Source organism: Pongo abelii, chromosome 4 (assembly GCF_028885655.2).
Source record: "Pongo abelii isolate AG06213 chromosome 4, NHGRI_mPonAbe1-v2.0_pri, whole genome shotgun sequence".
In the NCBI taxonomy this organism is placed as follows: Eukaryota; Metazoa; Chordata; class Mammalia; order Primates; family Hominidae; genus Pongo; species Pongo abelii.
The window spans coordinates 144,416,380-144,443,808 of record NC_071989.2 but is presented as its reverse complement, the minus strand read 5'-3'; the positions used below and the strand labels follow the sequence as shown (position 1 = coordinate 144,443,808).

The 27,429-nt window shown below is 48.9% G+C and overlaps 1 protein-coding gene across 1 annotated transcript in view; it reads right to left on the bottom strand.

Moving 5' to 3' along the window:
- Positions 1-1,733: 1,733 nt before the first annotated feature.
- TGFBI (transforming growth factor beta induced) overlaps positions 1,734-27,429 on the bottom strand; it is a 35,029-nt gene continuing 9,333 nt past the window's right edge. The window contains exons 3-17 of the mRNA XM_024246946.3: positions 21,365-21,429; positions 18,984-19,144; positions 18,464-18,628; positions 18,058-18,204; positions 15,896-16,037; positions 12,409-12,621; positions 11,448-11,585; positions 10,706-10,851; positions 9,750-9,886; positions 8,770-8,900; positions 6,350-6,474; positions 4,624-4,726; positions 3,981-4,060; positions 2,873-2,897; positions 1,734-2,374 (exon numbers count right to left, since the gene is read on the bottom strand). Coding sequence (XP_024102714.1) covers positions 2,334-2,374; positions 2,873-2,897; positions 3,981-4,060; positions 4,624-4,726; positions 6,350-6,474; positions 8,770-8,900; positions 9,750-9,886; positions 10,706-10,851; positions 11,448-11,585; positions 12,409-12,621; positions 15,896-16,037; positions 18,058-18,204; positions 18,464-18,628; positions 18,984-19,144; positions 21,365-21,429 — 1,819 coding nt within the window. The 3' untranslated portion in view covers positions 1,734-2,333. The remainder of the gene's footprint in view (positions 2,375-2,872; positions 2,898-3,980; positions 4,061-4,623; positions 4,727-6,349; positions 6,475-8,769; positions 8,901-9,749; positions 9,887-10,705; positions 10,852-11,447; positions 11,586-12,408; positions 12,622-15,895; positions 16,038-18,057; positions 18,205-18,463; positions 18,629-18,983; positions 19,145-21,364; positions 21,430-27,429) is intronic.

Genomic DNA, 27,429 nt, shown 5'->3' with positions numbered 1-27,429 from the left:
AATGAAGGGGAGAAGTGGAAACACACATCTTAGTGTTTGGCATTTATAATGGATCCTGTAGTGATTTTTACTTTAAATTTAAGGGTCTTTAAAACTTATGCTGATCACTTCTTTGGTTTCCGAGGTCATCTTGGTAAAGTGCAGTGTGTGTATTTTGGGTGCTCAAAGTGAAGCATAGCATAGGATACCCAGCATGAGCAAGGCCCTCACTAGCCGCCCAAGCCCGCATGGCTGCCGGGGAGGTGGGAACAGCAGGACAGAGCTATGGGAGAGTGACAGGGACCGAATGCACACCCAAGGTTAAGCCTTACCTCTCAGGACACCTTCTCCCTTGGTTTCCTAGCCTGATGCCTTCCCCTTCAGGTAAGTTCCTTCCATTCCTTTCATCTCTTCCCACTTCTGGGAGCTCCTAGGCATTCCTGCTTCCAAATCCTTCATTATCTGTCACAGAACCACAGTGCTATCCTCAGAGTCACTAAGAACACACAGGCTGTAGTGCCATTATCTGGTTGACAATTCTCTTCCCCTCCATCAGTAGAGAAGCCTCATGAGAATGACATGTCTATTCCTCAGGGTCTAACATGGGGATGCACATAGGTAGCCCTCAACAAATATTTGTGGAACCAATGGATGAATGATTTTAATGGATTGATGTCATATCTGTCTTTCCTCAGACTGGAAGCTATTTAAGAGAGGGCCTCTGTCTGCCACTACCATTGCTGTATTCCCAGCAGCAGTGGACTGACCAGCAGTAGTGCTGGGGATATATCTTTGGGTCATTGGTTCTATGAAGTGAAACGAGCTCCGCCTGCTGGAGTGAATCAGCCTTGCCAGAGGGTGGTGTGGGTGGGAAGGAGGTCTGTCCCATTCTCCAGGAAAGTGGGCCAGCCCACCTGTGGGAAAGACACAAATAAAGGCTCTCAGGTGCATTGATCCTGAGCAGTCCCAGACAGCAGGATAAAAATAAGGCCACCTAATGCTGTACCAAGCATTTTATATAGATCATCTCATTTCATCCTCACGACGGACCCATGAAGTAGATGTGACAGTCATCTGCCTATTACAGAAGAGGAGACCCTGGGAGGTCACATGACTGGCCCCAGGCCACACAGGTAGAGGGCAACAGCACCACAGCCACATGATACCACCTCCCAGAGTGCTGAGGATATTCTGGATGCCAGAGATTACAGGAGCCGGGGAAGGAATCTGAACGTGGGTTGGCACAGAGGGGATGGGCCTGGAAAACCTGGACTTGTTCTGTTGTCAGTGGTGGTCCCTGAGAGTCAGGAGGTGTGGGTTCCAGTACCAGCTCAGCTATTTTACATGCTGCCGGTGGTTCTCCCTTCACCGGGCCTTGGTTTCCTCATCTATATAATGGGATTGTGCTGGCAACCACTTCACAGGTTGGTGCTGAGGACTCAAAAGTCCAGCACACAGGCAGGGGATCACCATGCTGGAGGGAAGGGACTTCCAAGTAATAAGAGGAATAAAGTGCGGGGTGAAGGCAACACTGAAAACTTGAAACCCCAAGACCAGAAGAGGGTGAAATGAAAACCTGTTTGGCAAAGACAGGCTCAAACCCCCATGAGTTGTCTGGGTGTCTGAGGGCTGGCTGCTGGAATCTCCCCAAAACCATCCCTCAGGGCTCCTTTCTGAGCTTTTCCAGAGCGGAACTGAGGTGTGGAGGAGCATGACGGCCTCAGGCCAGCACACTGTACCATGCACATGGGACGTACGTTTCTTTGGTTTTATTATTACAAACACACCATGGCTCGTCACAATAGGGAAATCTGAGCTCTACATGCTCTACATACCATTTCTTTTCTACCTGGACAGGGCCCCATAAAAGCCTCCAAGCCATGTGTAGATGCGAGACACATTTGACAGAACAGTTCAACTCATAGCTTATAATGATGCCATTTCTCCAGCTGTGCAAGGGCTTTACAAAAATTGTGCCAGGACTTCCCATGAGGCTGGATTGCTTGATTCATGTTTTATGAGCCCCACAATACTGAAGCTCCTTTTCCAGGGACTTGGCATAGGCAGTCAATTCCACATTTGGGATAGGTCCTCCCTGGAAGCGAATGTCAGGCAGTGACATCCAAGTTTCTGCATGCAGTGGGTTAACAGCCATGTTTAGGGGGAACACGATTTAAAAAGTACATCTCTCTCCCTCCTCCCCCACCTGTACAAGGCTCACATCTCATTATGGTGCGGCCCATGTACATTGAAGTGTGATACTTGGTTTTCAAAACATTCAAACAGTCTCTGTGGAAATCTGAGAGAAATTGGCGGGGAGCTGCCGTGGTGCATCCCTCCTGTAGTCCTTCATGCTAATGCTTCATCCTCTCTAATAACTTCTGATAGACAGGGGCTGAAAAAGAGAAGTTTGTAACGTCAAATAGGTGCAGATCTCCCCATGTCTGTCTAGGACACTGTCAGAATCTCAAGGACCAAGGCCAAGCAGCCTCCTTCTGCCATGCTCTCCTGCACACAGCAGGTGCTTTGTGGTTTGTGAAACTTCACTCTTTACTCAAGGCCCGATGTTCTGGTTTTCTGTACCTATCAACTTGGAACTAGATCCTCACCATGGGCTCCTGCCAAGCCCTTTGCAATATTCTCAGACTTCCTAAGCTGAAAACTCACATTAACCCTAAAAGGTTGTTACTCTTATTATCTCCATCTTACAGAGAAGGAAATGGGGTGCTCTGGGACTGACCCCAATTCACCCTGCTGTTCTGACTCCAAAGGCCAGGCTTGTTTTACTGCACCATGGTGTTCTTATCTATATACAGCAGATGGCAGGCTTGGGCTTGCTTGGGGGTAAGGCCTAAACAGGTCTGCAATGACTTCAAACCCAGACCAGACTTACCTAGTCGCACAGACCTCTGGGAAGCCTGAAAGAAAACACAAGGTGTCAGGTTTTCTAGTGAAAGTTATACCTGCAACTGCTTATGACAATGGCTTTGCCCATTGCCACCCCTACTCAGAAAAAATGCTGGGGCGAGGAAGAGGAAGGGGAAGGTGGAACTTATAGGCACCAGGGAGTTCCTCAGGTGGCCTTGGCAGACATAAGTTGTGCAAGCCCCTATCAAGTGTGGCTTCAGGTGGACATTCCTAGGAGACTCCCAAGCCAGGCTCTCCCACTGAGACTACAGCCTAGAGTTGAGGGAGCTGGGGCTGCACAGAGGTGGCCTCAGGAGGAGGAGATCAGGGCCAAGAATCCTTCTCGAGGGCACTAAGGAGACCCCTGTGTACAAAAGTAAAGTGACACAGTAAGCTCCAGGCCTCTGGGCTCAGGACAGCTCCCTGCAGCCTCTCCTCTTGAAGTGCAATCTTTCTGTAAGGAACCTCACATTCCCAAGAGGCTCCACCTGACCCGAAGCAGCAAAAGAGCCAAGCAGGGCACTGAGCACCAGGCAAGCTGGGGAGCAGGAAAGGAAGCTCAGAAAGAGCCAGAGAGGGTTTGAGAGGGAGGTGGGGCTGGGGCAAGGAAGGGATGGCTCCACACACATAGCGAGCCCAGTATCCCTGTATCCAGAATCCACACAGTGCCCAGGAGAGCCCCAGCCTCACCCAGGATGGGCAATGCCATGGACAGCAGAAGAGTGACCCAGAGGCCCCGGCTCAGGGCAGGCCTGGCCACTGTAAGATGAACTTGGGATGGGCTGCCCTCTTGGGCAGATGGCTTCCAGAGCTATGTCTGTTCTCTCCAGCAGTGACTACCCCATGATCTGAGGCTCAGAGGCCTCTGTGTGAAAGCCTGCGCTTTGGCCCATGAAAGCCTGGGAGTTGCCTGGGTTCTTTACTCTGAATTTGACACACGCTGGGGCTGAGGATGCCCCAGTGGGAGTGGGGAGAAGTTTTAAGAGAGCCCTGGGAAGCAGCCAAGGAAGACAGGGGCTGGAGAGGCTCCTCTATGGCCCAAACAGAGGACCTGAGGCTGCTCAGGCTAGGTGCAAACCTAGCAGGCATCTTACCCTGGAAAACGCTGATGCTTGTTTGAAGATTTCAAGCGCAGAGTCTGCAAGTTCATCCCCTCTTTCCTGAGGTCTGTTGGCTGAAGAGGAGAGAGAAAGCAGGTTTGACCAGAGTGAAATCATTAGCATGTCATTCATAACAACCGTGACTGAGGGGCACCGGTGGGCTTTCTGGCTCACATTTCCAAAGACATATTTTCTCTATAATGTTTCATAACTCATGGTAGAACTTGGCCCATGGGGAGAGAGCACCAAGAAAGGTGAATGCACACATGAGGAGAGGAAGGACTGAGGTTCAACTGCACTGGAGGCAAGGAACATACACTGAGGTGAGATGCTGTAAGAGGAGTGCTGGGAATCGCGCGGACAGCATCCACACGAATACAGAAAACTGGGCTGTGTCCGAGGGGAGCTAATATAGCTGGGCAACTCCGCAAAGAGCAATGTGTCCTCACATTCCTTAGTGTGGTGTATTCAAAACCAACAGCTCCCAATTCACTCTGCAATCAGTCACATAGGCACAGTTTAACTATCACAATTACATGTTATTCTGATCATTGTTTAGAACAGTTTTTCTTCTCTCCACCAACTGCCACATGGAGAAAAGGACTGGCTGCAGAGTCAGTGGGGATGCGACACTTACCTGGAGGCTGCAGAACATTGGTGATGACATGGACCACGCCATTTGTGGCCATGATGTCAGGCTCGGCAACAGGCTCCTTGTTGACACTCACCACATTGTTTTTCTAAAAGAAAAACAGAGAGTAGTGGTTGAAAGTAGAGCATTTATTTATACATTTATACATTTATTTTATTCACTCAGCAAGTGTTTACTGAACACTTTTCTTTTTTTTTGTTGTTTTTGGTTTTTTTTTTTTTTGAGATGGAGTTTTACTCTTGTTGCCCAGGCTGGAGTGCAGTGACACGATCTCGACTCACTGCAACCTCTGCCTCCTGGGTTCAAGTGATTCTCCTGCCTCAGCCTCCCGAGTAGCTGTGATTACAGGCATGCACCACCACGCCCGGCTAATTTTGTATTTTTAGTAGAGATGGGGTTTCACCATGTTGGCCAGGCTGGTCTTGAACTCCTGACCTCAGATGATCCGCCCACTTCAGCCTCCCAAAGTGCTGAGATTACAGGCATGAGCCACTGCACCCGGCCTACTGAACACTTTTCATATGCCAGGTCCTGTGTAAGACTGGGGATACTCTGGTGAATGAAACAGTCCCTGCCCTTGACAGACCCTCAGTGTGGTGGATTAATTCAAATCTCCTGTGTGGATTTAGCACATTGCAATTTACATAATGCTTTTTTGTGTGATCCACTCAGTCCTCACAGCAGTGTATGATAAGGAGAGTAGATATTATTGTCCCATTCCACAGAAGATGAGACTGAGACTGAAGACAGGTGAAGTGCCTCTTTTAAGCTAAGTAGGTGGAACAGCTGGAAATGGAAGACAGGCTTCCTGCTCTGGGCAAAAGGCTGTTTCCATTTTGCCTGGGTGCCTGACTTAAGATTTTCTCATAGGAGGCCCACCCAGGGCAAATCTATCTCAGGCCTTCCTGAAGGGTCCATGTGACAAATTCAAGGGGGTAGGAGGCACAGAAGCCTTTGACAGACAGGACCCCAGCATCTGAAACCAGGTGCGAGGAGATTCTTGAATGACCTGCTAAAGTCAAACAAGTCATCCCCGTGCCTACCTCCCTACATGCACATCTTCCTATGCTCCTGGTGAGAAACTGGTGAGCAACGGATGGCTGAAGACCAGGAGAGAGGAGCAGAGAGTAGAAGCCAGCCACACACTGAAGAGTGGTCCCTCCACAGAGGGGTCAGTGGCCTCTGCAGGTGCAGCCAGGGAGATTTCTGGAGCTCGGCTGGCTATCTGCTTTAGGAACACACTTAGTGCAGTTACAAAGTTATATCATCAATGTGCAGAGCAAGGGAAGGCTCACAGAGCAAGTGTCAGAACTCAAAAAGCCTCTTGGGATGGTCTGGTTCATGGTACAACTCAGTGAACCCCTGGGTTTCAGGGGTGGGATGGTATGAGTAGAGACTGATCTCTTCAGTCACGTAACTAGTTGCCTACCACCTCCTTAAGAGAAGGAATATCTAATAGCCTCTTTCAGATGCCAAATCAGATGCTCTATTCCCTTGTAAATCTGGAAGTTCTTACTCATGTCTAACTATGATCTCACTTGATTTCCCTGAAGACCCTCTTCTCTTTTCTCTTTTTCTTTGGACGAATTACACTCAGAGATTCGGGCTGCATCTTGAAGGTTGTGTGTGTATAATGCCATCCTGGGGGTGAGATATGTCCTGGAGCCCTGGTGGCAGGGCACAGCCAGCCTTTGATTTGCAGGACACTTACCAAGCTGACTTCCAGCTTGTCACCTTGGAGAGACTTTAGCCGCACCAGGGCCCCAATGCCTCCACTAACCAGGATTTCATCACCAATGTGGTATTTCAGGATGTTGGCAAGTTCCTTGGCATCTCCTGCAGGTTGCGGGAAAAGGAGATAGAGTTAATCCCAAGAATGGTAATTAGCCTGGTCAAGGAGGGCCCAGAGTAGAAGACGTAAGTGGTCACCCCTGAAATGAAGAACTCCCTGCCCAGAGAATAAGCACTTATTAAGCTCCCACTGTATACTCAACGTTGTGACCCACAATCTGTCTAATGGTCAGAGGACACAAAGCACATGTTCATGACCACAAATCTGCCCCGGCAGTCAGTTGGCTTCTGGGTTAAATATGCTCTCTGGGATGCTGGGCTCCCTGGCTGCTGAGAAGGAGTTAATCCATACTCCTCTGTCAGTATGACTCATGTTTCCATGAGATAAATATTTGCTTGGAAAGCCAGGGACCTTTCCAGCACCGGCATCTGGGACGTTTCATCATCAGCATGGCTCCTGACGGTTATAACACAGTAGTGCAATATTTACACATTCTGCCCTCAAATGCACATTCTGTTTGAGACGGCTATTTCCTGAAGGGAGAACTTAAAAGAGCAGACAGCTGTACTGTGGAGGAGCCATGGAGCCGATGAGGTCAGGGCTGAGGGGGATATTCCCTCCGCAGCATCTCTCCTTGTCACGTCTCAGCATTCCTTTCAGCCCACATCAGTGTCTCCAGCAACTGGGGCAGGCATCTGATTGCCCATAAAGGTGCAGAGGCATTTCCCAAATTAAGTGTGGGAGGTCATTCCGAAAGTTTCCAGCTGCCCTCTCATCTTGGATACTCCCATTACCAGCCAAATGGCTAAATTTCCCCAGGGCTTATGAACAGCTATTTCCAGCATCTTGAAACCGAGAAGGGAGGAAGTTTTAACATATTTTGGAGAGTTCACTTGGTTATTGACAAATCCACATTCGTGCCAGAGGATGAAGCCACTGGGTACCAACTGATTTTCAAACATTCACAACCTGGAGCTGACGAGGTTCCCCTTCCACAAAATATTGCCTGGAAGTACATAGCCACACCAGCCCCTGGGGTACATGGGATGTCCTTTCAATATCTCTAACACCTGGACCAACCTCTAACACTCTCTGTCCCCTAGGGGTGCCTCAGGCCTGGGGGAGGGTGTGTTTGGGAAGCTTTTCCCATCCCCCTTCCTCAACTCCCACATAATTGAAAACAAAAAGAAAGCCAAGCTGGCTCAGGCCACCTGGGGAATATTCCATTCTTGCTGGACAGAGAGAGGATGAAAAGTTTATGTTCAGAATGAACTTCTCCCCTCTCCTTAGGAACATACGTCAGCATCACAGACACAGGCATTCATTTAGCAATAAAGAAAATTAAACAGGACACAAATTCAACTTAGAGCTGCCTGCAACCTGAACTTTCTATTCTGCTCTAGAGCAGGAAGGGAGGTGTAGACAATGTGGGCCTCAAGGTTTGTCAAGGTCCTTCCTCTTCCTCCTCCTTTTCCTTGGTCTCATTTTTCTGTGAGAGTGGAAGCATCTCTCACAGGCATGCATCTGAGCTAATCACTGCAACTCCCATTCCTGCTCCCCCCACCCCCATCGTCATGGCTATTATTGACCAGGCTGTCTGCCTGACCCTGTGTGTGGCATCCTATTTAATCCTCACAACACAGGCTGCAAGATACCCTTACCTTCCTCATTTTTCTTAGCCACTCGTAACCACTAGATCTCCTGCCAAACATCCTCAACTAGATCTCTCAGAGCCATGACTAACTTCTTGGGAAAGCTTTTGTCTGGAGGGATAGTCAATGCAGGTAACTGGCTTTATTATCATTGTGCTCATAGGTCTCCAGTGGGAAACATGCCTCAGTGACTGGGCTGGTCGCAGCCACCCTCAATTCCTTTCTACTCTTCTCTGCCTGGTTTCCTGCCCAGGAGGCTGAGCTCTATGAACTGCATCAGTGGGCTCCCTCCTGCTCTCGCATCAGCCAACGAGAGACCCAGATAGCAACTGTCTGAGAGGGAGGCTGGGGCACTGAGTGGTCCCCCTTGCATGGTTCTGACAGTGGCTGGCTGCACATGGCTCTGGCTGCTGTTCTGTGCCCTTGTTCAAGGCTCATGACCTCCCTGGTTCCTGCTCTCATCCTCCCATTCCCCCAGGCCTAGGGGTAGTAAAGGCTTCCCAGGGTTGCTAGTCCCTGGTTGGCCTCATCCTTTGCTAGTTCCTTTAGTCCCGCCCACTCTTCCACAAATAGTCTTGTCATTAAATCTCTTCAAGTCAATCCTTGATGTGCCAACTGTTTGCTGCTGGGGCCCTGAGGGATCATTACTTTAGAAAAATGGAGATGTGTACTTAAGTTGGTCTTTACCCAAGAGTCTGCTCCGTTCTCTTGGTGGCAGGGCTCGGAAGGCTTCATTTGTGGGAGCGAAGACTGTGTAGACTCCTTCCCGGTTGAGGGTCTCCGTCAGTCCTGCAGACTGGATGGCAGCTACCAGCATGCTGTAGATACACACACAGAAAATGTCACCTGTCAACAGGTATTTTCCTTAAATACCTCACCATGGCCGAGAGGTATTTTCCTTAAATACCTCACCACTGAGGATAGTAGAGTCCAGGCCACTGGAATGCACACACCTTGGTTTTCATGCCCTCCCTATGCACAAAGAGGGAGTGATTCCAGGCTCCATCTCCTCTCCATCCAGCAAAAATGCTAAGCTCTTTTAAATGGCCAGAGGTCAGAGGCCACAGGAAAAAGGAGGGAAAAGAAAGGGCAGAGGTATGGATGACCCAGAGACTAGCTGAGCCTCCAGGGATATGATTCTGGGAGGGCAGAGAGGTGTGGTCTCCAGGCCCTTGTGCAGGTGGCTGAAGTCAGTGACAGGGAAACATTCAATGTGACAGCACCCCGAGGTGAATGAGCAAGTCAGAAATGGAGATAGCAGGGCAAGAAAACAAACTCACAAGGGTGCTTCAGTTGCAATAAACAGATACTGCACAGAGAGTGAGAGGCTCATCATGCACTGTAAACTATGTGCTCTTGGCTCACTTGGAGCTTTATAATGAGAGAGTGATGTTTTCCTTGCACTTCAGTCATAAAAATGTAGTCCCCCCTCCCTGCTTCCCAAGCATGTGAGGATTACACTCTTAGAAGTAACCCTTCTTCCCAATGTAAGCTTTCAAGGCGACCCTTGCCTTTTCCCCATCCCAAGTCTGGAAGGTCACAGCAGTGCACCGCTAGTGTTAATTGAATCCCCAAGGTAGAAGAAAGCTTGACAAATAGCTGGGGCCCCACATCCACTCCAGCATGACCACTGGGCAGAAGCCCCACCCGGGGATGGAACCAATTACCTAAAGCGATTGTCTCCCTTCAGGACATCCATGACAGTCCCCATTGGGGGGGTCAGCACCCGGTCCATCGTGAACAGGGTCCCGTACCTCCCCCTCTTGTCGTGGGCCGCGATGCAGCTGTTCTCAATGCACAGGCTCTGCACAGAAGAGGGACAGAGAAAGAAAGGACAGGTTATCCTCCCACGAGGGGCCTCCTGATTTGTTCAGAGCATGTAGCAGGGTCATCATCCATGAAGATGAAGGAGTATACATTGGGATGGGTTATTAAGGCTGGGATAAAATGATGTATTTTCTCCAGGAAATAAAACAATAAATGGTCTTCCTTAAGGAAAGAATGGCTAGAGAGGCCCCAATAAAGTCACACAGAGGCCCCATAATGAGAATATCAGTTACACATGAGGTCCATTGACAATGTTGAAATAAATACATTGAACCCATTTATTTATTTCTTTGTTTAACAGATGGTAACCATCTTTAGCCAAATGGTGCTGGTTGGTCCCAGGCAAGAGCTATGTTGAGTTGTACTTCCTATTTGATTTCCAGGGTAACTGTTGGGTTTGAAAACAAAGAAGATACAGCAGAAGAGAGAAGGCACCTTTTGGACCAAGGAGGGCTGTATTTTAGTTTAGGGGGCTTCTCTTCTCATAAGCGCAGAAAGAGTCCGAACTCCATCCCTCCTCCCAGGTGTTAATTCCTGGATTCAAGAAGGACTTATTCCTTCACAATACAGGTTGGATAATTGTGTGGTTTATTCTCGAAGGCCTCCAGAAAAAGAGATTCCAATCCTTCTGCAGGATCTCATTTTGTTATCACTACTTTTCCAGAAATTATTTCCTTCCTTGTCAGCAACCAGTTCTCATGCAAACTCCTGCTTATTGAGGACATTTTTTTTTACACTAATACAAGTCCCACAGTAAGGAGCTTCCCAGGAGCATGATTTAGGACCCAGAACTTACATTACGATAAACAAAAACTCTCAGTTTTTTGCCGCCCAGAGTTTCCAGGGTCTGTCCATGGTATAGATACTTAGAGGCCAGCTGGTCTTTAATTATGTGGTTCCGAAGCAAATTCCTTGTGTGGGCATCAATTGGAGGGGTTCCATCTACAAGAAAGGGTGATGGTTAGCTCCAGAGAGATGTGCTCCTGCAATGAAGAGAGTGATGAGAGATAAATACAGTAAAAAAGCCCATCCCTCCTTGAGTTTGGAAACAGGGATTGAGAAACCAAGTGAAGCTGCCAATATTCCTTAACATCTGGTATCTTCTATGGAGAAATAAAGAAGATCCAGATAATCAAGGGTGTTTGGAGTTTTGCCCTAAGAGGGAAGGGCAGGCACGCACACAACTTGGCCCCCTTCTCTGCCCTCCTGGGGCTGCAGCTCAGCTGTACCCTCACTCTGACCTCTTGACTATACATTGGCAAGTGACCCTGCAAATAGAAAGGCAAGGGAATGCTCTGCTCTCCCAGATGTCAAGTCTTGAGTTCTGAGGAACGGCTCCCCAAAGGCATTCTCTGCACTGCCTAATAAAACAACAGAGCCTCTGAAGTTTCTGCTGAAGTCACATCTGCTTTTGGTTGAGCTGAGTGGAAGTTCTAATGTCCCATGGGATGCTATAAATTGGAGAGTGTTGTGGAGGTGACAGGGTTGGGGAATCTGCCTCCAGGGACAATCTAACAGGGATGCCTTCCCCATGTTACCTCTGAATACAGAATTCAGGGGAGCCAGGAGGGTCAACCGCTCACTTCCAGAGAGATGATTGCCGAGGCCGGCTCGTCTGAAAAGGTCAATGGCTGTGGACACATCAGACTCTGCAGCCAATTCAAATAGCGTCTTGGCTACAAGGAAGGAGAAAGTGGGTTCAAAAGTTAAAAGCGCTGTTTTCATTTATCATTCATCCACCCCAGGGCATGACATACATCAGCAGGAATGTCATCTCGTGAGTCAACAACCCCTCTAAACACTGCTGGGGCCCAGTGGGCTTGTGTCATCAGGGGAACAGTCGCCTAGAAAATCTAACCAGTCAGGAGGAGAGGGAGGAGAGGTGAGCTCAGTTAGGCAGAGATCAGCTTCTGTCCCAGGCCCTGTGGGCTGCTTGGTCAGGGCACATTCTAACAATGGGAAGAAAGACAGTCTGTGTGATGGCTTCTGTGGTGTAGATAAGGCCAGCAACCACACCCATAGAAGCATTTTGTTTTTTCCTATGAGATTCCTTCACTCATGGACAGAGCTCACTGGAAGACTAGAATGGGGCTAGAATTCCTAATGAAACACAAGCCAAAGTCCATTCAGTCATTCTAACTGGGCCAGTGACCATGGGACAGTTTGGGCACTGTTGAGAAAGCACATGCTCTGAGGTCAGCAAATGGCCCTCTTTGCCCATCTACAGCAGGCAGATCTTCTGAAAGGCCTCTGTGATTGAGTCTGTCCCCAGATCCCTTCAATAGCTCCCCACTGCTTCTCCACTGCACTTGCATGCCTGAAGCTCAAGACGAATCAGTCTGGTCACAACCCACACATTTGCAGTGGCCGAGAAGCTGTGAGCTGGGTCCAGGCAGGGAAGTCCCCCAAAGATCTCTGAATTTCCCCACCCCCGCCACAAGAGATGGCAGAAGGGATGTTGGGCCAGGCAGGGCCAAGGCCCCTGGAGGCCTGGCCTACCTGAGTCTGGGATGAGTAGCTCATCAATGTAGTGGATCACCCCGTTGGTGGCTAGGATGTCTTTATTGGAGATGATCGCCTTCCCGTTGATAGTGAGCATGTCCCCGCTGCAGCCCACCTCCAGTGTCGTGCCCTCCAGGGTCTCCACAGACAGCCCCGCAACGATGGCTTCGGCACACATAGCTGACTTCAAGATGTGGTTGTTCAGCAGGTCTGGGGGCCAAACAGACTCAGGTCAAGTCAGTGTCCACTCCAGGATGACCTCAGGGACCACTTGCAGCCTGCCCATGCTGTGAGGATCCTGTTCTCTCAGATGAGGCTGGGGCACCACAGGGCCCAGATCCTCCTCGCCTCCTGCCTGCTGCCCTAGAAAACCAGCTGGGGCCCTGTGGCCACTTTCCAGCTGTGGGACCCTGGGAGAGTCATTTAGCCTCTTTGAACCTCAACTTCCTTATCAGTCAAGTGGACATAAGAATTGCATTCATCTCCTAGGGCTGCTGTGGGGATGACATGAAATTCTGAACCTAAAGCACTTGGCACAGTGCCTGACAACAGAGTAAATGCTCAACAAATGTTAGTGATTAGCTTATTTGTGGCTGAACTTCAGGGATACAAGTAAAACTCAAGAGAGCCTACCACGGGATTTTAGAAATCTACTGACCTTTATAAAAATGTAAACTGTAGTAGGAAAAGATGAAAAGTGTACAAATGACAGTTTTGAGTTATTTGTACACTTTATTTGTCCAGGTTTCTGTTCATTTAGCCCAAGGGTCTACCAGCTGCCAGGATATATCTTAAGGTTTGGTGATCAGTAAGACATGGCCTTTGCCATCCCATTCACGACACCCATAAATAATAAGTATAATCATTTATTTGCTTATCCAAGTGCTACTTTAGGGGGCAGGGCAGGGCTGAGGCCCAAAGGGGGCTCCTGACCCATTGTGACTTCTGCTGGTCTCCATTGCCTCAGAGAGCCCAGACAGGCTGGACGGAGGCAAATGCAAGGACCAGTCAAGGAGGAAGAGCCCCTCCCCACCCCAGGCTGAGCAGGTGGCCTGGACTGCTGCTCACCAAGGTCACCGAGGCTCTATGTCCCATATTCTCACCACAGAGGCGAGTTTCAATCTGATCCCGAGTATGGGAACCAAAACCACACTGTCATAAGCAGGAGGAAGCTCTGAGGCCCTGCAAGGCATGGGGCTGCTGCAGACGAGTTGATGGCCTTGAAAGCCCATGCTGGCCACATTCAGCCAGAGGGAAAGATAAAGGGTGAGAAGGCCTATGGGAATGAGGCCTTGGGGATTGAGCTTCTTAGAGAAGAAAGGTGAAGTCCAGGGTATGGTAGAGGAGGGTGAGCAGGGCCAGGGCTGGAAACCAGTCTTCAAACGGGACACACCACCAGCCCTGGCTGCTTCTCGCCTGCCTGCCTGCCAACCTGCCAGTAACAGCAGGAGACTGTTGGGTGTGGGGCAAGGACCTCTTCCTTCCAGTCTGCAGCCATGGCACCAAACAGAGTGTCCTTGCTCTGAACCAGCTGGTTATTGAGTAGGAAAAGGCAGATTTGCAAAAGGAATGAAGTAGGGGCCTTTTTTTTCTTACAGTTTATAATAAGGAGGGTTTTTTTTGTTTTGTTTTGTTTTTTTCTTTTGAGAGAGTCTAGCTTTGTTGCCCAGGCTGGAGTGCAGTGGCATGATCTGGGCTTATTGCAACTTCTGCCTCCCAGGTTCAAGTGATTCTCCTACCTCAGCCTCCTGAGTAGCTGGGATTACAGGCGGCCACCACCACACCCAGCTAATTTTTGTATTTTTAGTATAGATGGGGTTTTACCATGTTGGCCAGGCTGGTCTTGAACTCTCGGCCTCAAGTGATTTGCCCGCCTTGGCTTCCCGAAGTGCTGGGATTATAAGCATGCCTGGCCTATAGTAAGGAGTTCTGAGGTCTCCAAAGCAAAAAATGTGCTCTGTACAAACCATATTTTAATAGGGAATACAGTTCTAAAAGCCTTTGGGCCCCTTGAGGCTATGTGTGTCCCAATGCCTGCCCTCATTCCCCATTTTGTGCTGTGAGTATCTCTGTCATTGCAGTCACCAAATCAGATCCCAACAACCTGTTTTAAAGCCTGCCATTTCTACTAGGTCTTAAGTTCCTTGGAGGCAAAGGCTGTGCTGTATTCATTATCATGACCTCTGTCCCCAGTGCCGGCCAGGCGCATAGGGGTACCATAATCACCTGGACACGGAACAAATCCCGTCTTCCCATCTGTGCTTTCAGAAATATGCCCTTTCCCATCCCTGCACAGCTAGAAGGAGAACACTTTAAATGTATAGGGTGTCTGAAATGCATTAGACATTTTATACAGCACATTGACACGGTGGGTTTAAATAGATTCAAAAGAAATCAAGTGACCCTAGAATATGTTTGAGAGGAAAAGTGTGGTGGGGTGCATCAGAGACCTGGGGCGTACCCTGCGTTTCAGGGGACTCAGGCAGCAGCTTTGTGCTCATGGCCTTTCAGAGGTCCTGGAGTAGAAAGGGGCAGGGTAGGGGGAAGGCAGAGTCCTCCTTTCTCATCTCCAAAAGGAAAACACGTGAAAACACGTTAGCTCCTTCCTTCCGTCTCCTGCGGCAATAATCAATGCACTGCCTAACTTAGCAGCTTATTGAGGAGGCCATGATGAAATCTGAAATGGAGAGTCAAAAGTTGACTACTATGACTGTTTTTTTTTTTTTTCTTGGGACGGAGTGTCGCTCTGTCACCCAGGCTGGAGTGCAATGGTGCAAGCTCGGCTCACTGCAACCTCCACCTCCTGGGTTCAAGTGATTCTCCTGCCTCAGCCTCCTGAGTAGCTGAGATTACAGGTGCCCACCACCATGCCCAGCTAATTTTTGTATTTTTAGTAGAGATGGGGTTTCACCATGTTGGCCAGGCTGGTCTCAAATTCCAGATCTCAGGTGATCTGCCCACCTTGTCCTCCCAAAGTGCTGATATTAAAGGCGTGAGCCACTGTGCCTGGCCTATGACTGGTTTTTAACTGTAATTTTGGTTTATCCATAAGTCCCCTAGCCACAGAGAAGAATAGTGAAGAGTAGGCATGAGGAATCCATTTCAAGGGTGCCAGTATCTGCCACCCCTACACCTGTAAGCTGTTGCTCTACCTATTAGCCTTGCTCTGGAGCCTTGGCCATTCCAGCCTTTCACTCTCCCTGTTTCTGGCCAGGGCCAGCTATGGGTCTCCAGCTACGCCTCTCTTCAGTCCAGCTGTCCCAGACAAAAGCTGCTGGATTCTGTAGTCAGCCCTCAGAGTAGTGTGGCTGCCAGAGACATGGTTAGCTGAAGCAACAGGACAGGATGACCCTAGCCCATGGCTGCAGTGGATATCCTGAGGGTCACCTCATGGCAGATGGCATGTTCATCTTCGACCAGAGCAGGTCTTGGGCTCAGTCTAGCTGCACAAATGAGGCAGCAGCAGGAGCCAAAGGATGCTCACCTCTCAGGGCTTCTGGGTCGCCCAGGATACGGTTCAAAGTCTCACTAGGGATCTTCTCGAAGGCCTCATTGGTCGGGGCCAAGAGCGTGTACTGGCCGTTACCTTCAAGCATCGTGTTGAGCCCTGATGCAGCCACAGCAGCCTGTGGGGAGGAGAGAAGATGGAGTGCTCCCTGAAGACTCTGGCATTCCCCATAGAAGATGCACACACAGCTTCACTGGTTCCCCGCAAGGGCTCGAGGCTTTTACAGAAGCCCAAGACGAAAACAGAAGCCAAACCCAAGCTCACCCATTACCATGGCCACCAGGGGGCCTTGCTGGGCCTGAGCTCCAGCCAGCCTGGCCATCTTTCATGTCCTTAACCTGCCTTTCCTCTTCCTGCCCCCAAGTCCTTGTCCCTGCTGTCCTCTCTGCTCTTCCTTCTTTTTTGCTTCTCTGATTCTACTCCTTCTTCCACTAAAATATCATTTCTTTGGGAGGTCAACTTGGCACACTTCCCACCCCATCTCACCGCTAGACAAAGGTGAGTCTGTCTGCTGTGCCTACACTCATGGCTTGCAGCCCTTCTCACACTGTCACTCGACAGTTATTAGTAATCATGTACATGAGCCCATGCATGGAAGGATCACACCACCCATTCTCTACACAGCTGCCAGAAGGGTCTTCTAAAGGCCTGAGTGGTTTCCTGCTGCTCCCAGGATGGAGATGGACTCTTTCCCAGGTCTGCAAGTCCTGGAGGATCGGGCCTGGCCACCTGGCCTTGCCTTTGCCCGTTGTATGCCCTTCACATGTGACCTGACCCACTGGCCTCTCCCTTGCCCTTCCTGCCCTGAGCCTTCACTATTGCTCTCCCCTCTACTGGGTGTGCTCTTGCCCCAGCATTTTGTATAATGGACCCATTCTCATCCTTTACACTGCAAATCAAAAGCCACCTCCTCCAGAGAGAACTCCCTGACTTTCCAATCCTCCCTGCACTACTGTCACTCCCTATTTACCTGCCCACTTGACATAAATTATCACAGCCCATGGCTACCTTGTTGATTTGTTTGTTGTCTCTCTCCAGATAGAATATTAGCTCTACTGAGAATAGAACTTTGCCTTCCTTGTTCACCTCTATACTCCTGGCACATAGGCCCACCCGGGAAGTAGCAGGTACCTACTAAGTATGTGTTATAAGAAGGAAAGATGGGCACAATGGAGGGTCAGAAGAGGGAAGGAAGAAATGTTTACCAAATCTAAACAGTAAGAGGAGGTGATGCAAAGGGATCAATTGCTGTTCATGTGCTGCCAACTATGAGGGAACATCATTTTCTTGCAGACCCCTGTCCTTCGAGCGACCCATAAGAAAAGCATGGGAGAGGAGCTTAGACAGCGAGGCTCCCAGCTAACAGCCATCCGCGCTTGCGAGGCCTGTCAGTGCCAGCCGGCCCCAGCATGTTTGTCTCTCTGTGTTGGAGATCTCTAGGGAGGGTCCACCCCACTCCCACTTGTATCCTTTGTGGTTAGGAAGTTCTCCTTGAATCAAGGCAAAAGCCCTGACAGGGCAGCCTGCCTCCACTTCCTCCTGAGCAGCCCTTGCCAAGAGGAACATGCCTTCCCCTCCAGTTGTAAGACAAATGCCTGCTGGGCATGGGGGAAGGAACCGTATTCCTGCGGCCCCAGAGCAGTCAGAAGCCAGGCTGGAAATCAGACCCTTGACTTCTGTGTCCACACTGGTGGCTTCTCTGCTGTTCTAGGCTCCAAGAGAACATGGGTATGGTTGGAACCAGGGTCCTAGGGTGGGGACATGTGATCCCAAAGCACACACAGCCTGATAGGCCATTTATTCTAGTCCCCCATGTGGGAACTGCCACCTCTGGAAGCCACAGTGCAGGTCCAGGGCTCAGAGGACCCTGTGCTGCTGCGGCCACACACCACTGACCTTTCCAGGGGAGGCAAGGAAGGGAACACTTTATAAAGAAGACAGATGGAGAATTTCACAGGTTAGGTCAAGCTGAATGTCTGGTCAATGGATTCTCCATGTTCAAGGGCATTCAGAGGAACCTACTCTATGTTCCCCTACAGGAGCCATCCTCTACCCCTCCTGCAGAAGAGTTCCTGCTAGGCCCCTCTTGGGAGGCAATGTGTCCCAAGCCTGGGCCTCCACCCAGGGCAGTCCCTTACCCGAAGGGTCTCAAAGGTGTCCTCGATCTCGATGATCTGCTGGATGTTGTTGGTGATGGTGGAGATGACCTTATCGATGAGGTGCACCACCCCGTTGGTTGCATGGTGGTCGGCTTTCAGCAGCCGGGCACAGTTCACAGTTACAATCTGCCCAGAGAAGCAGCAAGGATGAGCAGTCAACACAACAGAGGCATAGTCCCAAAGCCCCAGGAGGAGAAAACAGTGTTTTCAAACACAGTAGCAGAATATGGGTTCCACAAGCTGTGGAATAGAGGGCCCAAGGAGAAGCAGGCACAAAGGTGGGGGAGTTGTCTACAGCTTAAACTCCAGAAACCAGCCCACCCATGGAACAGAAGTGGGTTCCTTATGGACCAAGGGCCATGCAGTATGGCTGGGGATCCCCTACCCCATTAGGATAGTGGTGGATCTGGATGTTGGAATTCTGGTACATAGAGGTGAGGGTCATGCCATGTTTCAGCTCATCAGTCAGGACTCGCCTGCCCACCATATGGTAGCGGAGGGCATTGAGCAGCTCAATGTTGACATTGCTGACCAGGGAGTCCAGCACTTCCTAGGAGGAAGGACAGGGTGTCAGTTAGGGGCTGCAGACTCTGTGTTTAAGAGATGGGTCCTTGCAACTCTGGGAAACACGTTCTCAGCCCCCGTGAGCCCAGGCCTCTCTTCTGCCAAGGATCCCTCCTCAGGAAGCACCCAAGTCTTTCTGCCCAGTAGGGCACAGGGGGCATTAGACGCAACCTGGTAAGACATATTTTAGCTCAAGTTCCACAGCCTTTTCTAAGGGGTTAAGGAAAAAGCTTCCCAAAACAGTAGGAAATGACTGCAGACTCCCATTCATCATGGCCACCCCTCGGGGAAGTAAGGCAGTTCCCCATAAGAGTCCCCCGGGCAGACGGAGGTCATCTCACAGCTGGCAAGGAGGCCCAGGCCTCGTTGCTAGGGGCGAAGATGGTGAAGCTGCCGGGCCCCTCCATCTCAGGCCTCAGCTTCTCCGTGCGGTCCGTGTACAGCTGAGTGGTGGTGGATCCAACGACTCCCAGGGTCTCGTAAAGGTTTGAGAGTGGTAGGGCTGCAGGAGAAGAAGACAGACGGACGGATGGCCTCTGGGGGTCCAGCCCAACCACACCCTCCCTTCTCTGCCAGAGAGCACAGTACATCTGCAGGTGGAGAGGACAAGGAGGCATGTGGGAAAGCCCAAAGATAGGCTGTTTCTGGGGGGCTTAAAGCTTGTTATAGTCTTCTTAAAACAACTCGATAAGTCAAATGCCTCTCTACATGAACTCAACTAATTGGTGATTTTTAATCATTTTAAACACAGCAGAGCACAGCTCTTGTTCCCAGACATTTAGATAACAGAGGCAGGAATGGACACTGGAAACAGATATCCTAATTACAAACTAGTCTTACAGATTTACCAGTTTATTGAAACTGGTTCCCTAATGGCTTCTATTAGAATGAGAGACTATTATAAATCTCCAAAGTACTGTGTGTATTTGCAGGTAATAAAATGTTATTTCTTAAAGTAGCTTGAAGTTTAGAAGGGGTTTCTCAGACCTTATAAGACCAAAATGAGTTTCATGTTCATTTGTTTTCTGTTTCTTAGACCAAAATGAGCTTAATGTTCATTTTGAAGGGTCTGAAATTAGGGTTCAGAGGTTGAGCTCCCCTTCTAAGGTCAATCTTCTTTTCCCATCCCATTTCCCCACCTGTCCCTCCACTTGAGTCAGTACCTCCATGGCCCCACCCACACCAACCTCTCCCATCGCATACTCTAGGAACCTTGGCACCAACCAAATTGCCCTCCTTCCTGTTATGTCTCAGTCTCACAATTTATTTATTTATTTATTTATTTATTTATTTATTTTTGAGATGGAGTTTTGCTCTTCTTGCCCAGGCTGGAGTGCAATGGCCCTATCTTGGCTCACTGCAACCTCCGCCTCCTGGATACAAGCGATTCTCCTGCCTCAGCCTCCCGAGTAGCTGGGATTATAGGCACCTGCCACCACACCCAGCTAATTTTTTTGTATTTTCAGTAGAGACAGAGTTTCACTATGTTAGCCAGGCTGGTCTCAAACTCCTGACCTCAGTTGATCCGCCCACCTTGGCCTCCCAAAGTGCTAGGATTACAGGCATGAGCCACCGCGTCCAGCCCAGTCTCACAATCTTTAAGAGACAAGGTCTCACTATGTTGCCCAGGCTGCTGGTCTCGAATTCTCGGCTCAGGTGATCCTCCCCCCTCGGCCTCCCAAAGTGCTGGAATCAAAGGCATGAGCCACTGCACCTGGCCTTAGTCTCACATTCTTAACTAAAAAAAATAGCCAATACAGTTGGCCCTTCATATCTGTGGGTTCTTCACCCACAGATTCAACTAAACATGGACCAAAAATATTTTTTGAAATACAATAAAAGATAACACAAAAATTTAAAAGAGGGTATAACAACTACTTACATAGGATTTACATTATATTTGGTATTATAAGTAATCTTGAGATGATTTAAAGTATATGGAAGAATATGCATAGATTACATGCAAATACTATACCACTTTATATCAGGGACTTGAACATCTGAGGATATGGCATCCTAGAATGGGTCCTAGAATCAATCCCCCGCAGATACCAAAAGATGACTCTATTTCAAAATTAAAACAAAATACTAACTCCCCTGTACAGTCACTTGTATGTGGCACTAAAAGAAAGGCTCTAATAAAATTCACAGGTGCCATTCTGTCTTTCGCCCAGTGCAACCATTTGTGGGACTCTCTGCTGACTCTGGGTGAGCCCACCTGGCCTATGGCTCTTCTCCCTCCAAAACTCCAAAGGGCCAAGCTTAGACACAGAGGGAGATGGGGATGGCTTGGGGTTGCCAGCCCACCAGTGACCCCCTCCTCCCACATCCCATCTGCTCTCTAGCAGGGCTGATCGGAAACTGATGGGCTATCAGGTTGACCCTGCTGGATGTGTTTAGAATCACTCCCAGTCAGAGGCAGCGGCCAAGAGCCTGAGCCTGAGCCTGTGCCTGCTGGGAAGGGCATGGACAGGCCGCAGTTGGAGTCTGCTCCACCAGTGTGGTAAGGAGGCCAGAAGGAGCAGCTCAGGAAATGCACTGTTTCCAGCTTCCATCCTCAGCCCCTTGCATAGAGCCTGGGGCCAGTGGGCACGTGGGGAGAATGCCATGTCCTTGTGCCACCGCCCCCATTCACACTCTGCTGCCTTTTATGTGGGTACTCCTCTCTCCCACCGTTCCCTTCCACCCACACCAACAGGCAAGGCCCGGCAGATTCATTCACCTGCTGGACAGCCCTTCTCCCCAGGGACCTTTTCATATCCAGGGCAGCACTCGTAGCTGATGACTCTGTAACAAGACAACCATATATTGTGTTAGGCAGGGCTTCACTGTTCCTCACAGGTCTTCGGGCCCCTCTCCACAAAGTTGCCTCCACAGCCAAGGAAGAGGAATGGTGGGTGAAACACTCTCCTCTTAGGAATCATTTGCTAAGTCATAGGTCTGCCTTTCCTGAGCAAGAAGAGTCTCACTCCTCTTCTGCTCTGTAGAATGCTCCTGGCGGCTGCCAACACCTACAGCCAGCCAACTTGGAGAACAGAGGACTCTGGCAGCCTAGTCAATGTTGTGACTAGAAAACATAATGCACCAAGGATTTTATCTCAACATTATTCACAGGAAATCCGATGGTGAGTGTTCCCGAAAGGGAACAGGAAGGAACAGAAAGAGCCCTGCACCAGCTCTGGCTCTGAGTCTGTCACTGACCAGCTGGGACATCCTCAGCCAATTTCATCATCTCTCTGGGTCTCAGTTTCCTCACCTGTAAAACACATATGTGTATCAGTCAGTGGCCATTAAATCTCTCATGATTTTCTCGTTCTCTGATTAAATAACCAAAGAGGGGAATATATATACAATCATCAAGTTTTTCTCTGTCTTCACAATCAAATTTTAAATTTTAAAATTAAAACAAAGCTCCTCTTATGAAGACACTTACTTTTTATTTTTTAAATAAAAAAATTAATCAGTAAGAACTTTTTTTTCTAGTTTGAAATTGAAAATATACAAACATTAACCACGGTCTGGAGATCTGAAATACACACCTTTAACGAACCAATACTCTGGGGACACCTAAAACACTGAGAATTTCCAATAATATTGCAAGGAAGGAAGCGTTCTGAAAGCCCACACCTAAGAAAGACTTGCTTAAAACCAAATCCCCAGGTTCTGCTGAAGGCTACCCTGTACCGGCAGAGTGAGCACGATCTCTACTCAACAGGCCTGGAATCAGATGCAAACAGCCAGTCTTTCCCTTTCCTTTCTTCTATATGGATATGCCCTTTGAGACAGGAAAGGACTCAGATTTTAATTGCAGCGGGTTTTACCACAGAAGTGCTCACCGTGGGACTCTCACAGGACGTTTAATGACATCACCAGAAAAGAAACAGGCCGACTGGAAGAAATACAGGCTTTAGGTCTCTGGAGGGGCCTCTGGAAGGTGCTCTCACTGTGCCCAGGACATCCTGCTCTTGTTCATTTAAATAGAGTTGTCTCAGGGAAGACTTAGTTAAATGAAGATGAAGCCTGATTCATCTGTTATCCAGGGGGTGTTTCAGAGACAGATCAGCTAAGATGCTCAGGTGGCCAGGGAGTTGAAGCTGTCACTTTGCTAGAAATGGGCCCCCAGGAAATGACTGAGGAGGGACAAGCTATGCACATTCTTTTTTTTTCCTATTTGCTTCCTCCTCCTTCCTTCCTCTTTTGCTTTTTTCTCCAGTCCTCCTTCCATCCTGTTTCTTTCTAACCTTTCATCTCTGAACTTATAAGGCCTAAACAGGCTACTGTCTTGGGACTGATCTTGACTGACTCACAATTTTATCTTCAGAAACTAAAGTCATCCTCTGCAACTAAAGTAAGATTTGATTGACACACTTTCAAAGGTGGTGTGGTGCAAGAGAAACAGTGCTAGGATCAGGACATTTGGCTTGTGATCCATCAGTAACTAGCAGGGTGAACTTGAAAGTCCATTTCTCTCTCTGGTCTCAGTATCTTGGTCTATGAAATGGGGTGAAGTTAAACTAGATGATTTTAAAAGTTACTTGCAATCTCACACTCACAATTCTAGTCCACATTTCTAGAAGACAGAGAAGAACTCTTTCAAAGGATACTGTCTGCCAACTTTTCCCAGCTAAATCCAGGGAGAGCTCCAAGCCTTGAACCCATAGGACTAGGGGTGCATATGCATGGGATTCTAGGCTTTCTGTGATAAATTCCAGGGCTGTATTACTAGGGCTGGGATGTGGGATTAGGTCAAGTCCCCCCAAACTTAGTTTCTTTCCAAAAGTGTCTGTGTGAAAATCCATGGAGTTGCTGAAGCAGAGTTGGAGGAATAGTGCTATCCTCAAAGTCCTCATGTCAGGGTCCCCTGTGCACACGGGTGCAGTACTCTCCATGGCATGGAGCCCCTGGACAAGCTGGCCAAAGACTCTTTTTCTATATTGTTGGCTTCTGAGTTCCATCCCCAAAATACCACAAGGGAGCTGAACAGCTCAAGTGGCCTCACCAGGATTTCATTGAGGACAAAAGAAAACCAACTCCTCAAATATTAACTCATTGGTTCCTGTGCCTAGGTGTGTGTGTATGCTGAGGGGTGTGTAAAGAATGACACCAGGAGAAATGGAGGTTAGGGGTTTAGGAGGAAGGGATAGATCTAAGCAGAAAAGTCTCAGCTTGGAGTAGAGTAACTCAGGATAGAATCAGAAAGAAAGCTGTAAGGGTTCTGAGGGATGAAGGAGTTTCTTAAGGTCATAGGTAGGTAGTAACAGACCTAGGACTCTTGCTGCATTCCATCAAGTCCAATCCTTTTTCTGTTGCTCTTGAAAATGCACATGTTTGGAGGATAGCAGACAGATTTGGAAAGTCTGACATCTAGAAGACACAGGGGGTGTCTCCAAAGTGATCAAGGCTAGCCCTTGTCAGCACTCACTGTTCCTCTCCATGTGGTCTTTCAGCACCCGTGTCCCACAGTGGCTGGACTACACTCTACTGTCACACATGGATGGCTTATGCAGCACACGCCCCACAACCAAGGCTCAGTCCCTCAGGCCACTGAGTCTTCTCGTGCCAAGGGCTTTTTCCTGGTTAACTGAATGTGGCTTTCAGCCAGGAAGCTCTCTCTTAATCCTCTTGCCTTTCTGCTGCCCAGTCTGGCATCTCTGTCACTCTCTAGGTGTGCAGGGGTTAGCCACGCCTTCAGCCCCAGTGCAGCAGCCTGTGGGTTGAGAAGGTGTCAAAGCTGGCGGTCCACCTGCCTCCAACTGCCCCAACAAATTAGCTCTTTTCTGAACTGGTCTGCATGGCCCCAGAGCAGCAGACAGCAGCTGTGAATCAAAGGCTGAGAAGATTTCAGGCAACTTTGACCAAAATTTTCTGGGCTGGCAGTGGCCTGCTCCACTCTCCCTATACTCAGCTCAGTGTGCCATGCTACCTGGCCCTGGTCCCAGGGAGAGCACAGATGCTGTGGTTGGATGGGCTGGGAGCAATCACAGAGGCATGGGTCTGATGCCATTCCTCCAGGATGAACATAGGAAAGGATGGAAACAATAGGGGGCTTCCCAGCCGTAGCCCCCCAGTTCCTAGGCTTCCCTGCATAGAAAAGACCAATCTGTTGGTTTCTGAATCTGATCTCATCTGCCAAAGCTGTTCTGATTAAAGGCTTCAGGCTTCTCCTCAGCCAGACACAGTCTAATAAAGAAAAACCTCAGGTCAGAAAAAGCAGATCCCTTAGGACAGCGGTCCCCAACTTTTTGGCACCAGGGATCAGTTTCGTGGTAGACAATATTTCCCCAGATGGTGACAGGTGGAAGGGGTGGTTTTGGTATGAAACTCTTCCATCTCAGACCATCAGGCATTAGATTCTCATAAGGAAGGCACAAGCTAGATCCCTTACATGCACAGTTCACAATAGTATTTGGACTGCTGTGAGAATCTAATGTCACTGCTGATCTGACAGGAGGTGGAGCTCAGGCAGTAATGCTCGCTCCCTGCCACTCACCTCCTGCTGTGTGGCCTGGTTCCTAACAGGTCACAGACTAGTACTGGAAGGTGCCTAAATTAGGGAAGGCACCTAATTTAGAAGAAAGTTTAAAGGAGGGTGCAAAGAGATAACGTCAACCCAAAGTCTACGTGTAGGGATGTCTGGGAGGCTCTCCACCAGTTCCTTCTAACATTTTTACTCATGATTGGATAGAGAGAAGTACTGAGATTTCTCTCCCTAAAATAAGTTTCCAATAAGTTAATATAATTTAAAACAACCACTGTACTTCACAGATTTGGCCGGCTTCTCTGGCTGTAAATGCCTTGGGATTAACTAGACTCAAGAAGTCGTTGGAGCAAGGAATGGCCCTGTAGGCCAGTCACCTGTGACTGAAGGTAAACCATACAAGGCATCATAGTTTCCGAGAGGAATGGCAGAGCAAACACAGACCCATAACGTCTAGACATCTGACATGGCCCATGGACTGCTTGCCTGGGATGGTTTGCTTTCTGCCCTCCTGGTCTTGGAAACACAGCTGAGCTGATTCTGAAGCCTCCCAATAGAAAATCAGGGCTTGCTTTAACCTACTGTCTACCAACAAAGGCCTCAACCACTACAGCCCTCACCAGGGGCCAGCCTGGTTAGTGATGAGGACAGAGTCTTCAGAATGTGGATGTACTTTATTTGTGGCAATCTGTGTGCAGCATGTGAGGGCATTTTGGGCACTCCTGGAGGCTGACTGTGTCTCCTCAGTTCCCAAGCTCCTTGTCTGATGAGTGGTCTTGGGGATCCCCTTTACAGCAGTGAGTGAGCAACCTGGAGAAGGTTGATGACTCTGAGACAAAGGCATCCTTCTCTGATGCTGAGGAGGCCTTGTCTCTGGGACCCACAGCCACAGGTTTGAGGCTGTAGACAAGAGACCTGGGGCAGTTTAGCCAGGTCCTACAGGCCTGCTCACTTGTTCACCTCCCAAGTCACTGACACTAACTGCCAGGCTTGATACCCCCTGAGGGCAGCAAAGGGAAGTGGACAGACCTCCTCAGCTTACCAGTGAATGATTTTGACCAGGTTGCATAAGCCTTTTGAGCCTGTCTCCTCATCAGTAAATGGGCTAATAATCATATTTATCTTATAGTGTGATTGTGAGAATTGAATGAACTTACATATAAGAAGCACTTAACAGATGCTTACTGTTTACTAAGTGGTCAGTTGTGAAGCTTCTAAAGAATCTCCAGGTATAAACCTTAAAGTTGAAGCTATGTTAATAACTTCATTGAAAGCAATGCCCTACATGAGACCACTGATAAAAGTACATTGAAATAAAGAAAAATCCATCTATAACTCAACAAATAAGGCCTGTGTTGGCTTCCCATTGCTTTCTGTGACAAATTACCACAAATTTAGTGGCTTGAGATCATGCAAATTATCTTATAATTCCAGAGGCTAGAGTCAGAAATCGGCCTTATGGGGTTAAAATCAAAGGCTGCATTCCTTACAGAGGCTGTAGGGAAGAATCCATTGCTTGTCCTTCCGGCTTTGAGAAGCTGCCTGCATTCCTTGGCTTGTGGTTGCATCACTCAAATGTCAGCTTTCATCATCACATTGCCTTCTCTGACTCTGATCCTACTGCCTCCCTCTTTTTTTTTTTTTTGAGATGGAGTCTTGCTCTGTTGCCCAGGCTGGAGGGCAGTGGTGCAATCACAGCTCACTGCAACCTCTGCCTCCTGGGTTCAAGCAATTCTCCCACCTCAGCCCCCTGAGTAGCTGGGATTACAGGTGTGCACCACCATGCCTGGCTAATTTTTGTATTTTTTTTTTTACTGGGGGTGGGGGTGTTTCACCATGTTGGTCAGGCTGGTCTTGAACTCCTGACCTCGTGACCTGCTTACCTTAGTCTCCCAAAGTGCTGGGATTACAGGTGTGAGCCACCATGCCCAGCCTGCCTCCCTCTTTTAAGTACCCTGATGATTACATTAGACTCCTCAAATAATCCTGGATAATCTTCCCCTCTTATGATCCTTAATTTAATCACACCTGCAAAGTCTCTTTTTCCAGTAAGGGAATATATTTACAGGATTGAAGATTGGGATGTGGACATTTTTGGGAGGTCATGTTTCTACCTACCACAGGGTCTTACCCCAGGTGGCACACAGGTTCATGTAAATACCCAACAGAATAAAATTCCTTGTCAGCTAGTCAGCCTCCTAGTTTACAGGATGGGACAGAACCCTCAGGAAACACTGCCCAACAGAGGCGTTTGGCCGATCTCTGCTGTTTGGTGTATGTCCAATCTCAGTGCCCCCAGAGCAGATTAT